Consider the following 21,335-nt stretch of genomic DNA (forward strand, 5'->3'; position numbering starts at 1 on the left):
ATAAATGAACGTCTTCTTTAATGTATTTATAATGGCTTATAGGCAATATGTCAGCACACATAACAAGCAATGGCATATACTCTATTCTTCTTATAGCTCAGCAATAGGGAGTTCTGATTCATTAGTTATTCTTAATAATGGAGTAAAGTGCTACAAGAATTACAAAGCTAACACTATAAAAATTAGTGAATATTTCAGACTCTCCAAGTCTTTTGCTGTCACAGGGCCATAATTATGAATATCAAGTTTTATTACTTCATTAAGTTATTTTCCTAATTTTAGTAATAAGGTAACTGAGGCCCAGAGAGATTTTAGAGTATCACTTTAGGTCATATAAGAAGAAGGTGGCACTACTGAGATACAAGACGAAGATTGGGTACCTGTATATATAGTACATTGTCTTTCAACGACATCATTTTACTCTTATATAAACTGACACGGCTGGAAAAATATATCATGAACAACTGTTGATGTGCTTGCAAAGTCTATTTTGTCTGACAAAAGAAATCTATAATAGTGTTGCTCTACATCTGTCTCCCTGTTACAACAATGCTTAGCATCACACTGTGCTTTGGATTCATTCCAAGCAAGTGCCATCACCTTTGCTTGATAAATGTGCTCAGCAATCTCAGTCAAGTCAAAGAATTATTAATCCTTTGCTTTTTCTAGCCAACTTCCTCTTCAACCTTCTTTCCTACTTGCTAAATGCCTTAGTCAATTCTAGCATGCTCCTACACTATTTATAAACACAATCGATAATTTATAACAATGGCAGTGCTTTATTTTTTAAAATGAGTCCTTAAAGTGAAATTCTGATAGATTATAATATTCATCTCCTGAGATTTCCCTTTTGTGGGAAATCCATATCGATTTTCAACCACAGCAACATGTGGGACTAAATGCTATACAGAATGCTCACTGTGGTCAACAGATGACAGTGTAGAAGCAAGAAGAAGAAAAATTGCCTGGGTCCCTATCTTAGTTAGAAGTAAAGGAAAAAACTTGATAAACTATGGTTTTCAACCATGGAGTCTTACAAATTAGTTCATGTAATATACCAGATGAATCAGTTTAGATGGAAATAGTCATTATTTAGGCAGAGGTGTATCACTATTCCTTTGGAAAGATTCAATGTGTTGCACCAGCAAAAACTGTCAGCATAAAAGCACTGATGAAGTTAAGAGCAGCAAAATGAACGCCCTCGATGGCCTCACTGCATGACAACCAATGGAACTTGCAATGTAAACTCACCACAGGTTCTCCCTCCTAAGCAGTCCCAACAATTGATTTTCTTGAAGAATGTACTGAGAGAAAAATTCAGTACTATGATTTGTAACTACTAATTTATACTTAAAATACATTTTAAAATAATAAAAAAATGAAAAAGAACCATTATGAATTGTGATAGGAAGAAAGAGAGGAAGGGAGATACCCTTCATCCATGTTCTTCTCTCAGTGTAACACCCTCTTCTCTTTATCCCTTCTCCTAGTTAATAGCTGTTTGCCCTTCCAGTCTCAGTTTAAATGTAACTTCCTTTGGGAAGTCTTTCACCGTCACCATCAAGCCAACCCCCAAACTCAATCAAGTTATTCTTTGTTAGTTGTTCTTGGTTCCAGCACTTTTCTTTTAATTATAAATATTTTAATGTAATTGTTTATTAACATCTGTCCCTCTCACTATAGTGAAAGCTCCATGAAGGCAGGGGTGTATGTCTTGCTCTTGCAAGGACCTAGCAAATAAAGAATGGTTACAATAATATGTGTTGAAGGAGTAAATAAATGAATGGATGAATGTATTAACTATGAAGACTGTACAATAAAAAGACAAATCCTTTCATTAAAAAGATAGTTTAAAAAGAGACCTTTAGAGTTTAGCAGATTTATAGCAGGGAAACACATCCTGAACACTGATATACCATGAAAAGCACAGAATTCAGTCACCAGTCAGAAGACCTAAGTTCAAGTTCTAGTTTTAAAAAAATAATCATAAGTAGCACACTTCCCTATACTTTCATTTCCTCAACTGGCAAATGGAGAAATAACAAAAATACCTGCACCACTTACCTCACAGGGCTATTTTAAAAATTAAATGCAAATGATATGAAAATTCATGATACACAGATTCTTTTAAATGAATACATAGTAACAGCAGCAGAATTGTAACAAATAGAAGCACTTCTTGTTAACATAATAGTGGTACTCCCAATGGTAGTGGTGTTTTTCATTCCAATTAAGGAAAAATAATCATAGGTCATAGAGTGATTTTTAAAAAAATTTTATTTCACCAGGTTTCATATGAAGCAATTGTGAAGGATAAGAAAAGTATCAGCCAGCGTGGTGGCTCAAGCCTGTAATCCCAGCACTCTGGGAGGCCAAGGTGGGCAGACTGCCTGAGGTCAGGAGTTCGTGACCAGCCTGGCCAACACGGTGAAATCCCGTCTCTACTGAAAATACAAAAATTAGCCAGGCGTTGTGGCTGGCACCTGTAACCCCACCAGCTACTCAGGAGACTGAGGAAGGAGACTCGCTTGAACTGGAAGGCGGAGGTTGCAGTGAGCCGAGATAGTGCCACTGCACTCCGGCCTGGGCAACAGAGTAAGACTCCATCTCCAAAAAAAAAAAAAAAAAAAAAAAAAAGGTATCAAGCATATACGGTACTTTGCCATTCTACATATCACATGATAAGTACTACGTTATGTATTTTACATTTATCATATCATTTAATCCTCATCGTAATTCTGTAAGATAGGTATTATTCCCATTTTACAGAGGAGAAAATTGAGGCTCAGAAAGGTTGTGAAATTTTTCTAAGGCTACTCACCAGGAAATAGCACCTCCATGGTCATAACCTAGATTCTGCCATTACTAATAACTACTGCTTTGCTCCCATCCCAAGTTCAATCTTCTGATTTCTGACTAACACCTCCTGATTCTACTCAAACCCTTTAGAATTCTGACTCTAACAGTTACTCAATCCTATAAGAACGCACAATCCATTTGGTCCTACCCCCTTTCCATTGTCTCTTGCCCCTCTCATAATCTCCCTTTTCAGTTCATTACCCAGCTTAGGTTTCATGGTCTATCCTTATAATCACTCCCTTATGTATGCCCTTATTACCCTTGCCTCTTTCTCTTTCCACCTTTATAACCTACAAGCTCCTACCTTGGTTAAATCTAAAACTGTTTACATCATATCAAAGTATATGGCAGAATATGGCTGGAGAAAAAGATAATTACGTTGCCTGGTAGCATTTTAAATTGATGTCAAATAAATGCTAGTAACCCCTTAGTGCTACCCAGCAAGGGTACTACATTTCCTTAATCCATTCTTCACCCACCCTTCTACACAATTATTTCCCAACTTCTCTCTTCTCAAACCTCTAATACGACCACACTTTCAGCCAACAGTGGCACTATCAGAAGGCAATGTCCACGTGTTCCCACCACATCTGCCAAACTCCTTGTCTCTGCACCCATACATTATGCCAATCCTCCTATTACTTGCACGAACTACCTGTGCTCTGAAGGCCAACTCCTCACATTTACACTATGTTACACAACCTCTCACTCAAGAATATCAATTCAAAAATCTACAATGTCAGTTTTTCCATCTCTACTGGAGCATTCTTATGAGCAAACATGCTATAATATCTCCATTTGAAAAATCTCCATCAAACCTCCATTTCTCACCAGCTGCCACCCTAATGTCTGCTCTCTTTTATAGAAAAACTCCTTGAAAGAATTGTCTAAAATTACTGTTTCTACTTTCTCTCATCTGGGTCTCTCAATTCTATCCAAATCAGACTTTAGTGTCTACCACTCTTCTGAAATTGCTTGCCAAAGTCATCAAAGATCTTCCTATGGCTAGTCCAAATAGTTCAAGTCTTGATTCTATTACTCGACCTATCAGCAACACTGACCTAGTTTATCCTTCTTGAAATGTTTTCTTCACTTGGCTTCCAGGACATCACTCTCCTTTGGTCTACTCCCACCTCACCAGCCATTCTTTAGTCTCCTTTGCCGGTTCCGCTTCATCTCACTGTCCCATAAATACTGGAGTGCCCTCAAGTGAGACCCCAGGCTTCTTCTCTTCTCTAACTACATTCACTCTGTTGAAAATTGTTTTTAAATTTTTATTTTATTTTTATTATTTCTTTTTTGAGATAAGGTCTTGCTCTGCCACTCAGGTGGTAGTGCAGTGGCACAGTCATAGCTGACTGTAGCCTCAAACGCCTGGGCTCAAGCAATCCTCCTACCTCAGCCTCCAAAGTGCTAGAATTTCAGGTGTGAGCCACTGCACCAGGCCTACATTCACTCTTTAGATGATCTCATTCTACAGATGGTTTTAAAGCCATCCGGTCTCATGGCTTTAAAGAGTATCAATATCCTGACTATTCCTAAACTTTTTTTTTTTTTTTTTTAAAGAGGCAGGGTCTTGTTCTGTTGCTCAGGCTGGAGTGCATGGCATGATCACAGCTTACTACAGCCTCGAACCCCTGGACTCAAGTGGTCCTCCCGCCTCAGCCTCCCAAGTAACTGGGCCTATAGGCATGAGCCACTGCATGTGGCTATTTTTTTTTTTTTAATAAAAATAGTATCTCACTTTGTTGCTTAATCTGCATCTTGAACTCCTGGCTTTGAGCCATCCTCCTGCCTTAGCCTCCTAAAGTTCTGGGATTACATACATGAACCACTACTCTCAGCCCAATTCCTGAATTTTTAATTCCTGCCCAGACACCTTCCCTAAACCCTAACTGCCTGTTCAACATATCCAACTTGGATATTTAGTAGGCACCTTTACGCCTAACATGTACAAAACTAAATTCTTGATTTCCCTAAAATCTGTTCTGGCAATCTATCTATTCCATCTCACTGACAGCAACTCAAACCTTCTAGTAGTTGGCTCAAACCCAAAGCCCTGGAATCATCATCGATTCCTCATTTGTCTATCATATCTGCTCCATCAAGAAATCCTGTTTGCTAGACTTAAAAAATACCATGGAATTTAATTACTGCCAGTCTCCTCCACTGTGACTACCCCGCTTTGAGCCACCCTCACCTTATGCCTAGATTACTGCAACAGTCTCCTACCTGCCCTCTCTGCTTCTGCCTTGTCCCCCAACACCTGTGCTCTGCACATTACAGCAATTGCTGCGCAATCGCTTCTTGGCCCTCTGTATTCTCCCTACTATACTTACTGCTGTTACCGCCAATTGGCATATATGTTTAATTATTCACTTGTTTACTGTTTGTCTTCCCTCATTAGAATGTAGGCTCCATGCAGCAGAAGCTCTGTTTCATTCACTGTTGTATGTTCGGCACAGGGTATGGCATAGCAGGAACTCAATACATATTTACTGGAGGAGGAGAGGAAGGAATGATGGAGCCTAGATTTGAAACCAAATGTGTCTGGCTCCCAAACCTCTGTCTTTTGCTGACACAAGATTGTTCTTAGTCTCAGTAACAATGCTGAACATTAAAAAGGGCCTCTTCATTCTGATATAGTTTATACCAAGACTTATGTATCCTAAGTCCTTTGTACACATCATCTACTATTTTTGTCTCCTATCTTCTGTACCATTATTTACTTATCATTTTTGTTAAAAGGACTAACCTTTTAAACTAAAATATATGTATCTTACGATTTTATATCACTATTCTAACTGAAAAATACTTGCCATAATAATTAGGTTATAACTAGTAAAATACAAAACCATTCATCCATATACCACCTAAGTTCATGCTGTGAACGATTTCTTTTATGAATATCATATAAGATATCTAGGAAAACCTAGAAAACTTTACCAGAAGAAATTTCTCATTAAGAAATAAATCAAGGCTGGGCACAGTGGCTCACGCATGTAATCCCAGCATTTTGGGAGGCTGAGGCAGAAGGATTGCTTGAGGCCAGGAGTTTGAGATCAGCCTGGGCAATATAACAAAACCTCATCTCTACAAAAAAAATTTTAAAATTAGCCAAGCATGGTGGTAGTGGTGGCTATGCAGGAGGTGATGTGGAAGGATCACTTGGATCCAAGAGTTTGAGGCTACAGTGAGCCACTTCACTCCAGCTTGGGTGCAAAAGTGAGACCCTGTTTTGAAAGAAAGGAAAGAAGAAAGAAAAAAGGGGGGAAAAAAGGAAAGGAAAAGAAAAGAAAGAAATCAAGAAATTCTTAACTTAAATTCTTAACAAGATCTTAAGTGTGGAAGAGGTCACACAAAGCTACGAATGTGGTAAAACTGCACAGAACTCAATATGCACACACATACACACAAATGAATGTGTATAAAACTAACGAATTCTGAATTAAGTTGGATGACTGTATCAGTATCAATTTCTTGGTTGTGATATTGTACTACAGTTAAGCAAGATATTACCACTGGGAGAACTGGGTGGGGAATGTAAGAGCACTCTTTGTATTTATTATTTCTGACGACTATGTGTAGCTACAATTATCTCAAAGTAAAAAGTGTTTAAGATATAACAAACAAAACCACAGGTCTTCCCTAGGCTTAGAAATACACCTTTCTACTGGCATCACATCTCAAGACAACTCAGGACAATGTGATTAAGGGCTGGCTGCAGTGCCTCAAGCCTGTAGCACTTTGAGAGGCTGAGGCAGGCAGATCACTTGAGGCCAGGAGTTTGCGACCAGCCTGGCCAACATAGTAAAACCCCATCTCTATTAAAAATACAAAAATTAGCAGGGCATGGTGGTGCACACCTGTAATCCCAGCTACTCAGGAGGCTGAGGCACAAGAATTGCTTGAACCCAGGAGGCAGACGTTGCAGTGGGCCAAGACTGTACCACTGCACTCCAGCCTGGGCGACAGATCGAGACTGTCTCAAAACAAAGAAAAGAAAATGTGATTAAGTTCATAACCTAAGAATAATTTATATAGTAACTAGTAACAAGAAGAATGGTGTTTTAATAAATGTTCATACATGGTTGTTATTGGTAGTAGAAAGGGAGAATATCCTAAGCCTGGGTAACATAAATAAAGACAGGGAAAAAGACTGCTTTCAGTCCGGTGGAGGTGTTGATAAGAACTGAAACACAACTGCAACTGAGGTGCCCAAAGGTTGGAAAACCAAGGATGAAAGCAGAAATGGCCAGAGGTAAGTAGAGAGATAATTTGGTGCCAGGTTTCTTCATGGTTTTGAATATCATGAAAAGAAATTTAAATTTATCCCATCGGCAAGGAAAAACAATAGAAGATTTTCAAGCAGGGGAGTGACAGTAGGCCTGTTTTACAAAGATATAAAGATATAGTTTGTGTCATTATAGCAGATGGAATTGTGAAAGAAATCACATGCAAACAAGCAGCTACTTAACATTTCAGATATGAAGAGATCTACAAAGAAGGTAAAATTAGAGGCAGCTTTTTGTTTCCCAAGTTGAAAAGTTAATAAAAATATATTATTATTACCAGTTCATAGTCAAGATTTAAAGACAAGAATATAAATAAGCTTACTTAAAAGTCATTAGAGAGCTGAGGGATTTTTGAGAAGCATTTACATAGAAAGGAATGAAAACCTGTTCTCAAATTAAAAAAAAAAAAAGGTCCAAGAGAAAGTAGTGTTACAAAAGTCTAATGCAAATTGAGGTTTTAATGACATTAAATGCTGCATGTATCATCAGATAGGCAAACAATTTAAAAGACTGATTACATGCACTGTTGGTAAAAAATAAAAACAAAGGGACAATTTAAAATCATACTACAGGCTGGGTGTGGTGGCTCACGCCTGTAATCCCAGCAGTTTGGGAGGCTGAGGTGGGCTGATCACTTGAGATCAAAGAGTTCCAGACCAGCCTGGCCAACATGGCGAAACTCCATCTCTACTAAAAATACAAAAATTAGCCAGGTGTGGTGGCGTACACCTGTAATCCCAGTTGCTCGGGAGGCTGAGGCATGAGAATCACTTGAACCTGGGAGGTGGAGGTTGCAGTGAGCCAAGATCATGCCACCACACTCCAGCCTGGGTGATGGAGTGAAAAGTGTCTCAAAAAACAAAGTCATACTAGAAAAAATTAAATATATTTATACAGTTTATGGGGAACAACTTCCAATATTAATATTTTAGGGCCAGTCTAGTAGTGATGAATTCCCTAACCTTTTGCTTGTCTGGGAAAGAATTTACTTCTCCTTCATTTATGAAGGATAATTTTGCTGAATACAGTATCCTTGGTTGGTAGTTTTTTTTTTCTTTCAGTACTTTGAATATATCATACCATTCTCTCTTGGCCTGTAAAGGTTTCTGCTGAGAAATCTGCTATTAGTCTCATAGCAGTTCCTTGACAGGTTACTGCATGCTTTTTTTCTTGCTGTTTTTTGAATTCTCTCTTTGTCTTTGATGTTAGATAGTTTGACTATAATGTACCATGGAGAATGCCGTTTTGCATTTCATCTGCCTGGGGGGGTCTCAGAGCCTCCAGTATCTGGATGTCTAAATCTCTTGTTAGACTTGGGAAGTTTTTGTCTATTATTTCATCAAATAGATTTTTCTAACCCTTCCCTTCCCTCTTTGCCATCTGGGAAACCAATAATATGTGTATTTGGTCACTTTATGTTGTCCCATATATCACAAAGGCTTTGTTAATTCTTTCTTATTTTTCTTCTTTTTGACTGCTTGGGTTATTTCATAGGACCTGTCTTCAAGTTTTGAGATCTTCTCTTTTGCTTGATCTAGTCTATTGTTGAAGCTTTCAAATGTATTTTGTATTTCATTCAATGAATTCTTCCATTACAGAATTTCTGTTTGGTTCTTTTTTATATCTCTCTTTGGTAAATTTCTCATTCATATCCTGAATTGTTTTTCTGATTTCTCTGTACTGTTTTTCAGAATTTTCTTGTATCTCATTGAGCTTCTTTAATATCAAAATTTTGAATTCTTTTTCCAGGATTTTGTAAATTTGTTTTTTATTGGGATCTGTTACTAGAGAATTATGTTATTCTTTTGGAGTTAAATTTCCTTGCTTTTTCATGTTTCCTACATTGATAACTGCACATCTGATGTGATAGTCACTTCTTCCAGTTTTTTGAATTTGCTTCTGTAGGGAATGTTTTCCTGAAGATAGATCTATGGTGTTGTTTGGTAGGGCCCTTTGGCCTTGATTCTGGGTGCTTGCAGTGGTACGGTATCTGTACGATTTCTTTGGCTATGAACAGTGTCAGTGGTGTTTGTAATTTATTCAGTGGTTTCAGGTGCAGTTATTAGTGGGGCCTGTGGTAAAGTTTTGCTGAGGATTGGGGCACCAGGTAGGCCAGTCTTTGAGCCCCAGTAGAGGCAGTGGTGAGTTGGCACTAGTAGTCCAGGTGGGCCAATTCTTGGCCTTCAGGTGGCTTACTCAGATGCTGGTAGTGGCAGCAGTGAGCTGGGTGGGTGGGCAGATTCTTGGGCCTCTGGGCAGCTGGCATAAAACAGCAGTGGCAGTGATGGGATAATCTTCTGGGTCTTGAGCTGTGTATGCTGGTGTTGGTGGTGGCTGTGATGGGGTGGGCGGCTCAGTCTCCAAGCCTGCAGGTGCCATGTGCAGGTAGGTTTCAGCTGTGATTGTAGTGGCAGGGGTGGGTAGAACCAACCTCAGGCCCCCTAGAGGAGTATTCAGGTGCCAATGGTGGTAGAATGTGCTGGGCAATCTAGCCTGTGTGCTCTGGCATGGAGTAGGGATATGAAGTCAGGCTGGGGTGGCTTGCCCTCAGGCTCTCAACAATATGTGCAGGTGCCAGCCATGGTAGGCAGGGGCAGGCTGATCCCTAGGCCACTGGCAGAATGCTCAGGTGGGAGGCAGTAGTGGCTGCACTGCTGCCCTGCCACTGGAAAAGGGAGGGCTACCTTCTGAGCTGGAAGCCTAGGCTAGCAGGTGGGGAACATGTGCACCACCTAGGCTAGCAGGTGGGGAATACTTGCCGCAGCACCACTCGCTCCCCAGCAGCACTTACACTGCTAACCTAACAGTGTTAACCCACAGCTTGGCCCCAAGGGCAGCAGCTCACACTTCTCTTGTGGTTTAGCCCTAGTGATGCTGGACCCCAGGACAGTGCACAGTCTGTTGGGGGCAGGGCTCTAAAATAGTGCCTTGCTGCAGTTGCTTAGTTCTCAGAGCGTGTGTGGGACCCAGCATGAGCTCCCTTCTTGGTGTAGTGCCATCACACAATCTCCTGGCAGCTCCCTATCTTAGTTTCAAGGCCCAGGAAGGTTGAAGGGCTCTTCCATGGCCAGCACTACAGAAGTCTACAGTGGGAATGTGGACCAATGGGGGTCTCTCTTGGCTCCTGACTAATCCCACCTGAACAGGCTACCTTGTTTCCCTTTCCTTTTTAACTTTAGGTATTTCCTGTCACTTTTCTGTTGAATTCCAGTGTTCTCTCTTGGATGATCTAGTCAACATGTGATTATTCACTCACTAGTTTGGTTCTTCTTAGTGGAGGAGGTACGAAGTGCCCCTAGTCAGCCACCTTGAAGACCCTCCCTCCAACATCAACATTTTAAATATATAAACCCTTTGATCCAGCATTTCTCCCTCTAAGAATTTACCCTACAGATACACTTTCAGTGTACAAAAATATACTTATGTTCATACAGAACTTATTCACTGCATTATTTGAAATACTAATAAACTAAATAACTACAAATAGGGATGTGGATAACAAAAGTATAGTTCATCAATACTATGGCACTAAAGCAGGCATTAAAAAGAATGAGGGACCAGAACATACTGACATGAAGGGATTTTTAAAATAGACTCCTTAAGTGTGTGTGCGGGGAGCAAGGGTGTGACAGACTGCATGTATATAATAATTGCAGTTCTGTTAGAAACAACAAAACTATGTATGCCCATGTGTGAATCACACAGAAAAAAATGTGAAAGAAAAGACCACACACTTGTAATAGCAATTACCCTAGGGGAGCAGAAATGTGAATGGAAGATGCTTGGGAAATGATATTCTTTATACTCCTGTACTGTTTACCTACTTGATAAAAAACATGTATTACTTGGATAAGAATTTAAAACTACCAATGCAAATATAAATACGAAAAAGTTAAATGGAAAATTTTAAATGACTAAAACTAAAATAAGCTCCAAATAAACAAAAACATTGGCAATTGTTCTCAGCCTCAATCCTGATCTTTCTATTGTCTTTTTCACAATAGCACCACCATCCTCTCAGTTGCCTAAATGAAAACACCTGGGAGTCATTGTATAATTCTTCATCTCTCTCCCCCTGCTTCATTCATTCAGTCAGTAAATATTTATCAAGTGCTTTCAATGTTGCAAGAGCTATTTTAAATATGAAGAAAACTGTTTATATATGTAATTTGTCTCAGAACAAATTTGACAAACACAAAAAACAAAACTCTGCCAAATCATTTGCAAGTCCTCTGGCTTAAGTCTTCTAAATATCTCTGAAATCTTTCCTACAGCTTGATTTCTGCTACAATTTCCTTGGTTCAAATATGAGATGATAAGGAATTAAATTCCTGCCATTCTATCCTTTCTGAAGTCTTCCTCACACCCCTCGAATCCACTTTTACACTATCATTAAAGATGATAATGTGATTCCTCTCATGGAAACATTTCAACACCTCCATTACGTTCTGAATAAAAAAGCAAACTCTATACTGTGATATGTAAAGTCCTTTTATGATGCCTACCTATGATGTATCCTTAATCTCCACCACTCCAGTTAACCTCAAACCCACATACTTCACAGCAACCCTACTGAACTGTTACCTAACAGTCACATTTTCTCATGCTCCATGCCTGGAAGGGGTTATTTTCACTTAGAATTTCTTTTACCAAACTGTCTGCCTGGAAAACTCCTGCACATTCTTTAAGACCTGGCTCTACAAGCCCAGGTTTTCTTCTATGGCTCCAGTGCCCCTCTCCTACTACCCAATTCTGCAACTATTTATAGTGGCTATCTCCTATATGCTTACAAACGACAGACAACATATCTTCTAGCCTCTCTAATCCTAAGGTCTACTTTAACCGCTGACATGTAGTAGGTATTTCATATGTATCCTATGAATAAGAAAGAAAGAATAAATGTGTGTTTAAATAGCTATCTGACCTTGAGTAAGACATATAACCTGAGACCTGGTTTCCTATAGTATAAAATGAGAATTATTATATCTACCTCACAGAGCTGTTCTGATAATCATGGGAAATGAGTTCTTAGCACAGTGTCTGCCACATAGTAAATATTTTGTATATCTTGGCTTGCAATACTTTTTTAAATTAGGGTTTATAAGCTAGCCTAGGAGCACAGCTTTTTAATCCTTATTTCTTTGGTAACCTGAATCCTGAATTTTAAATAAACTTGGAATATAACTCCTGGCCTCAAGCAATCCTCCCATCTTAGCCTCCTAAAGCACTGGGATTGCAGGCATGAGCCACCATGCCCAGCCTAACTATCTATAAGTTGGATCCTTCTTTACTGCAAGCAATCTTCTTCTTAGGCTGATTTCCTTATACCAGCAACACTGAACATCCCATGCTCACTGTCGCCTCAAGGTTTTGTTCTACTTGCCTCTCTTGCCTAGAATTTCATCTCTCCTCTCTTCCTCCTTAGCTGAATTTTGCAGATACAGAAAATCCTTAAGAAAATCTGTGTGGTTTCTTTTTTTTTTTTTTTTTTGGGAGACAGAGTCTCACTCTGTCACCCAGGCTGGAGGGTAGTGGTGCATTCATAGCTCACTGCAGCCTTGAACTCCTGGGCTCAAGCGATCATCCTGCCTTAGCCTCCTGAGTAGCTGGGACTACATGCACGTACCACCACACCCAGCTAATGTATTTTTTTGTAGAGATGGAGTATCACTATACTGCCCAGTCTAGTCTTGAACTACTTGCCTCAAGTGATCCTTCCACCTCGGCCTCCCAAAGTGCTAGGATTACAGGCATGAAGAAAATCTATTAATATTTTTATTTCCTGTTTTGCTTTAATATGCTCTATTGCAATCATACTGTTCTATTATTTATTGCTCTCAAGACACCTTCCATGATATCAGTAGGCCACTGTGAAGAATTATTAGGGCCTCTTATCATATATCCTTCAGTTTTCTAGCTTCATTGCCACATTCTTAAGAAATCATCTGATGTCAATCATCACTGACAATTCAACAGCTTGATTTCGTATTCAGACTCTAAACCATGCGCTTCAATACTAAGTTCTTAATTACCCTGGATTCTCTGCTATTGTTTGAAGGGTATTTGGTCATAATCCTAACCAGACTGCAAGCTCTGAGGTCACTGACTTCTGGGTCCTTCAACACAAAGGACAACTCCTGAGCGTAAAAGATAATAAATACTTCCAAATTGACCTCAAAAAAGAAATCAAATTCTTTTTTTTTTTTTTGAGCTGGAGTCTCACTCTGTCGCCCAGGCTGGAGTGCAGTGACATGATCTCGGCTCAATGCAACCTCTGCCTCCCAGGTTCAAGCAATCCTCCTGCCTCAGCCTCCTAAGTAGCTGGGATTACAGGTGCCCGCCACCACACCTGGCTAATTTTTATATTTTTAGTAGAGACAGGGTTTCACCATGTTGGCCAGGCTGGTCTTGAACTCCTGATCTCAGGTGATCCACCTGCCTTGGCCTCCCAAAGTGCTGGGATTACAGGCGTAAGCCACTGCCCCTGGCCAAAAGAAACCAAATTCTAAACAAACATATACTTTTAAGATATCAGTAGGTCACTGAGGACACAATCTGTATTCCATTCTCATCCACCTTCATTACAATTCGTATGTGGGATATTAACTAGCCACGTCTAAATCTTTTGTTTATATTCAAAAATACAAACACATATATTTTTCTAAAATAAGTATTATGCTAAAAAGAAGCTCCTTTCCTTACAATACATTAGAAAGTTTCCCCCCTAGTCTCACAAAAACCCCATCTTTCCATATTTAGAATTTATTTCAAAAGTATCAGTGAAGATGGCAGAACATATACAATCTTGTTTCATCACTGTCACAATAATGTGTTTCATCATAGGTCACTCAGCAATTTGTGTTCCATTGTCACCTGCCTTCTTTAAGTTTCAATTGGGGGTATAATTAATTATATAAAATATAATCTTGGCTTATATAAGACATGAAAATGATCTATTTTATATAGATTACAATCTATTTTAGATTATTTAATGTTATAAAACATTAAAATTTTGATAATTTTGAAATTATATCCGAAAACACAGCAGAGGAAAGAAGTAATTCTTTTAAAAACTAGAGTGTTACATTATCTATATGTAACATAGCTTTAAATCAAACCGTTTCTAAAGAAAATAGGCAAAAACTACTAATTTACCTGTAATCATTCCGATCATCAGCTTTTACTCCAGGCCAATCTCTCTTCAGGTATTGACTAGCCAACTTCTGCATACCCTGTTAAAAAATACATATTTTTTCTAAAATAAATATTATGCCATAAAGGAAGCTCTTCTCCTTAAAATACATGACTTAGAAAATCTCATTTTTCCAAATGTAAATTTAATTCAGAAGTGAAAAAAAACAATGATAGGCTGCACGCGGTGGCTTACACCTATAATACCGGCACTTTGGGAGGCCAAGGTAGACAGATCACTTGAGGTCAGGAGTTTGAGACCAGCTTGGCCAACATGGTGAAAATCTATCTCTACCAAAAATACAAAAATTAGCCGGGTGTGGTAGCATGCGCCTGTAGTCCCAGCTACTTGGGAGGCTGAGGCAGGAGAATCACTTGAATCCAGGAGGCGGAGGCTGCAGTGAGCCGAGACTGGGCCTCAGCACTCCAGCCTGGGTGACAGAGTGAGGCTCTGTCTCAAAAAAAAAAAAAAAAAACCCAATTAACCAACCAACCAACCAACCAAACAAACAAAAAACAATGATAAATGGTAGAACACTACAACCTTTTTTCATTATTGTCCAGTCCTCTCTTGTCTCCATTTTTAGGAAAAGGGTGAGTATAAGGATAAGAAAGTTGAAACTTCATTGATATGCCTTTCACTTTTAACTATTTGACTAGCCATAAAAACAAACCACCTCTGGCATGTCACAGGGAACACAGCTGTCCATCTCCATAGAACTCTGATCACACAGCTTTCTAAATCTCGGCAGCCAAACTCTCAAATACCAGGAAAGAGAAAAACAAATTCAATTTGAAGTAGACAGATATATACTGGCATGTAAAATTAATGAACAAATTTTGGTGCTGTTCCATATTATTAATTCTCAAGACAGATTTTAAGGGTCTTTTCTTTTTAAATGATACCGTGACACAAGTCACTTCAAACAACAAAATAAACTGTTTTACAAAGAAATTTGCCCACTTACTATTATCTACACAACACAAATCTGGATAAAACAGAATGTTTATCTATAATAGGTGTCAGGGAGAGGTACAGGGATTTGAATTGAGAAGACCATTTTGTTAAGAATTGATTTTAAACTGCTCATTCCAATTATACAATGTATTATGTTTGGTTTTTTGCTTGTTTGTTTTCGTTTGTTTGTTTGTTTGTTTGTTTGAGACAAGGCCTCATTCCAATGCCCAGGCTGGAGTGCAGTGGCGCGATCATGGCTCAATGCAGCCTCAACTTCCTGGGCTCAAACAATCCTCCCAACTCAGCCTCCCAAGTACCTGGGACTACAGGCACGTGCCACTGAGCCCAGCTAACTTTTTGTATTTTTAGTAGACACAGTGTTTCGCCATGTTGCCCATGGCTCAACTCCTGGGCTCAAGCAAGCCACCTCCCTTGTCCTCCCAAAGTTCTGGGATTACAAGTATGAGTCACCAAACCCGGCCAACGTATTACTTTTGGATAGGAATATATGTGGTCCCCTAACACTATAACAGGGCCTAATGTAATGGTTATAGAAATCATTAACATTGAGATACTTATTTCTATACACGTAACTAAAAAGAACACAATGCTGAAATGAAGAACAATCACATCTATTAATCAACTACCTGCTTTAGGCAAAAATTACTCAAGTAAAATCAACACTACACTCTACATGGTACCTTTCTATTAAGGTCTGCTGTCAAATTAGCTTCAATCTCAAGTTCCTCCCGAACTTGGCAACAATTTGGTTTCACTATTTCTAAGTATTGTGTATTCTGAGAACTTGTATAGAACTACATATCCGTAACAGTTCCACTTAACATATCTTGTACTTTGGGAGCTCCAAATATTAAGTCTTCCCTAAATATGTACGGTAGTTTTTCACCTCTGCACCTTGTTCATAATGCTCCCATTGCATGAAAATATCTTCTAACCACTCCTATTCCTACTTGCTAAATTCTCACCCCTCCCTTTTAATCTGATACTTAAATTTCCTAACGTAAACAATCACAAATATATATAGGAAAATGTGAAAAGCGTCATTGCCTAGGTACTTATTTTCATTTCATTAAAGTATAATAGCTATTCTTTCTACATTTATTAGCTATAATTCTATAAAGAATTATCCCTCATGAACTATCTGGTTATACTGAGATACAGTTCTTGGAGGAAAGACAGGATAAATATTTGAATGTCCAATATTTGGGTCCAAAGATGAACAATGAATTTTTAAAGTAACATTATGAACTCATGTATTTTAAATAATAGATGCATTCCAATTAATTAAAGTTGCTTTCTTCTGATGCTCAAATTGTCACATCTGTGGTCTGTCAGCGCCCCTCCAAGTTGGCTCCCATATCATGATCCCAAATAGACTTTGAATGCGTCTTTGTTGTTGTTGTTGCTGTTATTGTTGTTTTACAGTTCCTGGCCCAGACTTGAAATAAGCTAGTTCTCCAAGGAATCCTGATTGTTTTCAGGGAGAAACCAGAGACCACAATCTAGGCAAGTTCTCATTCTTTGGGTCTCACTATTTGTGTCTTTTTCTAAAAGGCCTTTTCTAATCACTGTATGCAAAGTATCTTCGCCTCTGGCCCTCTCACATAACTCTATTTATGCATAATCATCATACACTGTTACTGTCTGGTTTAAATATTTGTCTGTTTACTCTATAAGCTCCATCAGGTACAGATCTTGTCTTTTTTTTTTTTTTTTTTTAATCATTACATCCCCGGCTATAGCAGATCACCTAGAATTTAGTTGATACCGATAAGATCCACTGATTGCATGGATAAATGCCACCTACATTACTCTGTTTCTAATATATAGTGCCCATCTCCATTTATGTTTTTGCCATTCTGTGTTAGAAGTCTTTGAATAAAAACTTCTCTGGTTCCTAATTTTCATGTACTCAAATTTTTTAATAACTGTATCAGATTTCTGAGATTATGACCAGGTGGCTTTAATATAATAAATTCCTTGGTAAAATTACAGTCAAATTTGACCATCTTCACTATTTTAAGAGAAATATGTGTGGGTATTCCAAAGCAGTTTTTAAAAATAATAGAAGTTTATTCCATACCTAGAAAGCACTACACATTAATTTTTATGAGGGTTCAATTAAGTCAAGATCTCAGAATTCAAATAACTCATTATCTGTAGAGAAGAATAACAAGTATACAACATAATATGCCAGGCAACATATGGGTTACTGCCAAACAAGTGGCAAAATGTGATATAAGTACCCAAATGAGGAAAAGATCATCTGGTATTTTCTCAAATCACATCTAAATGACATGATAGTGACTTTTTCAGTTTAATCACTGTTAAAGTGTTTACAGAACACATCACACAGAACATAGAATATGAGATGAGCCTCAGTTCATGAGCAGGATTAAGACAGAAGGCAGAATGACAGCACTCTAAATTTATGTAGGAACAAATGAACTTAAGCACTTTCACACGTTTATTTCTCTTAACTCTGTTAGGCTTTGTTATCACCACAGAGAAATTGGACATTAAAAGCATAAATACTTTACTTCAAATCATACAGTTCGTAACTAGTTAGGTGTGAGCTAGAATCCAAAGTTACTATGTCTTTGTAAAAGAAATCATTTTAGAGTGGACTTTATCTATTTTTTTAAATTATGAAATTAATTTGTTAACTTTGTGCATTATAAATTACAATAGCAATTTCTAGAGCTCTAAACCACAAAGCTAAACTGTATTAAACTGAATGAGCCCTTCAGAGATGAGATGAGGGATTCATGAAATAGACAAACAATGAGATCTTTAGATGAAAGACTTTATTCAAGTTAGTTCACAGAGGCAGGAATCATGACTTCTGTGTACTCCATGCAGCTGTTCAAGATCTAATCTGCATGGATGCTCAGACATACTCTGGGGCTATTATACTAAAGGTCCTAAATAATATTGCACATTTCTGAAAGCATTCTATGCTTAAATTAACTGGTTTCCTCTATACTTTATATTTAAAGCTACATTTGATGAATAAAAGGTTTACTTACATAAAAACAAAATCCAGCCTAATTAATTTGCTAAGGAAAATAAACCTATGTCTTGCAATTTTTAAAAGTTTTTAAAAAAATTTTTTTCAAATCATTCTCCAAGCCCACAGCACTACTATCTAAAATTGGTCCACTAAACATAATATTTATTTATATTTACCTAAGCATCACTGATGCATAATGCTGATTTGATTTGCAATTCAGTTCACTTTAGAGCAGTGGCTTCCATAAAGATGTACTATCAATATACTCTTTGAAACATGCAATAACATCCGATTCCAACTTTTAAAAAGCCATCAGTGTCTGATGTTAGGCTTGCTTTGTTTTACCTCTCAATAACACTTGCTGTATTGCTTTAACAAGTGAAGAAACACAAAGAGAGCCACTGTTGAGTAGACACTAGGAAATGGACTGATGGCTTAACCTTTGGCCAATTTATTACAGCAAGCTGAGTAGAAGGGTGCACTATGGCTCTAGCACAGGTAATTCTGTATCCATTTCATCCCTCAGCATACAGAGAAACTAATATTTAAATTTTACTAAGGGTTTGCCATGAGATGGCTCTTTAAAATTTTTGGAAACCATATTCTTTATATACTATACCATTTTGTCATGAAATTCCCGGCATTATGCAAGTGATCTTTTAACAATGAACAAGTTCACTGCATAAGCTGGATATTTCTTAAACTAATGCAAATTACGCAATTATTACCTTTACTATATTCTTAAATCACTTTAAAAGTAATACAGAACTTCACTCCCATCCTAAAGGAAAGTTTTAAAATATTCTTCATTGTTCTGTGTGGTATATGATTATGTAAGATTAAAAAAACAGTATATTATTTTAAATTAAATAATAAATTGTCTTTATTTACTTTTCCATAATTTCATGATGAAATGAAATATTAATCTCATATAATAATATGTTCTATATATTAAACACTAAAGGTATCTTTTAGCCTTTTCCCATTTATAAAAATAAAGATTAATTTTATTTAAATTAAGTATATATAAGAAATAAGATCTATTGACATTTTATTTACATTGAGACAGGGCCTTGCTCTGTCACCCAGGCTGGAAGGCAGTGGCATGATCATAGCTCACTGAAGTCTTGAACTCCTGGGCTCAAGTGATCCTCCTGCCTCTCAGCCTCCAGAGTAGCTGGGACTGCAGGTGCATGCCACTGTGCCCAGCTAAGTTTTAAAATTTTTTGTAGAGATGGGGTCTCGCTATGTTGCCCAGGTTGATCTGAACTCCTGGCCTCAAGTAATGCTCCCACCTCTGCCTCCCAAAGTGCTGGGATTAAAGGTGCAGGCCACTGTGTCTGGCCTATCTACTGACATTATAAATGACCCATCCTATTTGATTTAAAGATCAAACATAGAATAAAAAAAAAAAACAGGCACACATACATTCACTGCAGCCCCATTAGCAATAGCAAAGACATGGAATCGACCTAAATGGCCATCAATGGTAAAGTGGATAAAGAAAATTTGGTATGTATACACCATGGAATACTATGCAGCCATAAAAAAGAATGAGATCATGTCCTTTGCAGGGGCGTGGATGGCGCTGGAGGCTATTAACCTTAGCAAACTAATGCAGGAACAGAAAACTAAATAATATATGTTCTCACTTATAAATGGGAGCTAAATGATGAGAACACATGAACACATAGAGGAGAACAACAGACACTGGGGCCTTTTGGAGGATGGAAGCTAGAAGGAAGGAGAGGATCAGGAAAAATAATTAATGGGTACTAGGCTTAATACCTGGGTAACGAAATAATCTGTACAACAAACCCCTGTGACATGAGTTTACCTATGTAACAAACCTGTACATGTAACCCAAATTTAAAATAAAACTTAAAAAAAAAGCTCATTCATGACACAATTCTAAAAAAACTAGATGCAGAAGAATACGTCCTTAACCTAATAACGGATATATACAAAAAACTGGCTGGGCGTGGTGGCTCACACCTGTAATTCCAACACTTTGGGAGGTGGAGTCATGAGGATCACTTGAGCCCAGGCAACACAAGGAGACCCCTGTCTCTGTAAATAATAAAAAAAAATTTCCAGGCCTGGTGGTGCACACCTGTGGTCTTAGCTACTTTTGTGTATGGCAGGAGAGGGAGAGGAGAATGAGACGGGAGGATCACTTGAGCCCAGGATGTCAAGGCTGCAGTGAGCCATGACTGCACCACTGCACTCCAGTCTGGGCAACAGAGTGATACTGTGTCTCAACAAAGAAAAAAAGCAAAAAATAAAAACCAAAACTAAACGACACACATAAAACTAAAGTTAACACCATACTTTTAATGGTGAGTGAATGCTTTTCCCTTAAGATAGAGATAAGGCAAAGATTTTCTCTGTTACACTTCTTTTCAACATTGTACTGGAAGCCCTACTTAGTACAATAAGGCAAGAAAAAGAAATAAAGCTATCTTTATTCATAGATGACATGATTGTCTATGTAAGAAACCCTGAAGAATCTACCAAAAAACCTCATGGAACTAATAACTGAGTTTAGCAAAGTTGCACAATACAACGTCAATATTCCAAAGTTAATTGCTCTCCTACATACATGCAATGAACAACTGGAATTTGAAATTTTATTAAATGAAGTACTTAGGTATAAATCCCACAAAATGTTTGCAGGATCTGTATGTGGAAAAGTCCATAATACTAATGAAAGAAAGAAAAGAATAAAAGAATCTAAATGGATGGAGAGACATTCCATGTTAATGACTTGGGACTTCATATTGTTAAGGTCTTATTTGTTCGCAATATGATCTATACATTCAAGGCAATCTCAGTCAATAGTCCAGAAAGATAAAGGTATTAGAATAGCCAAAATTCAGAAAAATAAGAACAAAATCAGAGCACTCTCATTACCTGACTTCAAGGTATACCTTGAAGGCTGCAGGAATCAAGATAGCATAATGTTGGCAAAAGAATGGACAGATAGATCAGTGGAACA

General features: G+C 38.0%; 1 protein-coding gene across 10 annotated transcripts in view; it reads right to left on the reverse strand.

Moving 5' to 3' along the window:
- The window catches only part of FCHSD2 (FCH and double SH3 domains 2), a 303,655-nt gene that overhangs the window by 163,631 nt on the left and 118,689 nt on the right, over positions 1–21,335 (reverse strand). For 8 of the 10 annotated variants that reach the window (XM_034933324.3, XM_055093757.2, XM_034933325.3 and 5 more), the window contains one exon: positions 14,310–14,386. The exons of the other annotated variants lie outside the window; for them this stretch is intronic. In XM_034933324.3, coding sequence (XP_034789215.1) covers positions 14,310–14,386 — 77 coding nt within the window. The remainder of the gene's footprint in view (positions 1–14,309; positions 14,387–21,335) is intronic. 10 annotated transcript variants of the gene reach the window in all.

Source organism: Pan paniscus, chromosome 9 (assembly GCF_029289425.2).
Source record: "Pan paniscus chromosome 9, NHGRI_mPanPan1-v2.0_pri, whole genome shotgun sequence".
NCBI classification, from domain to species: Eukaryota; Metazoa; Chordata; class Mammalia; order Primates; family Hominidae; genus Pan; species Pan paniscus.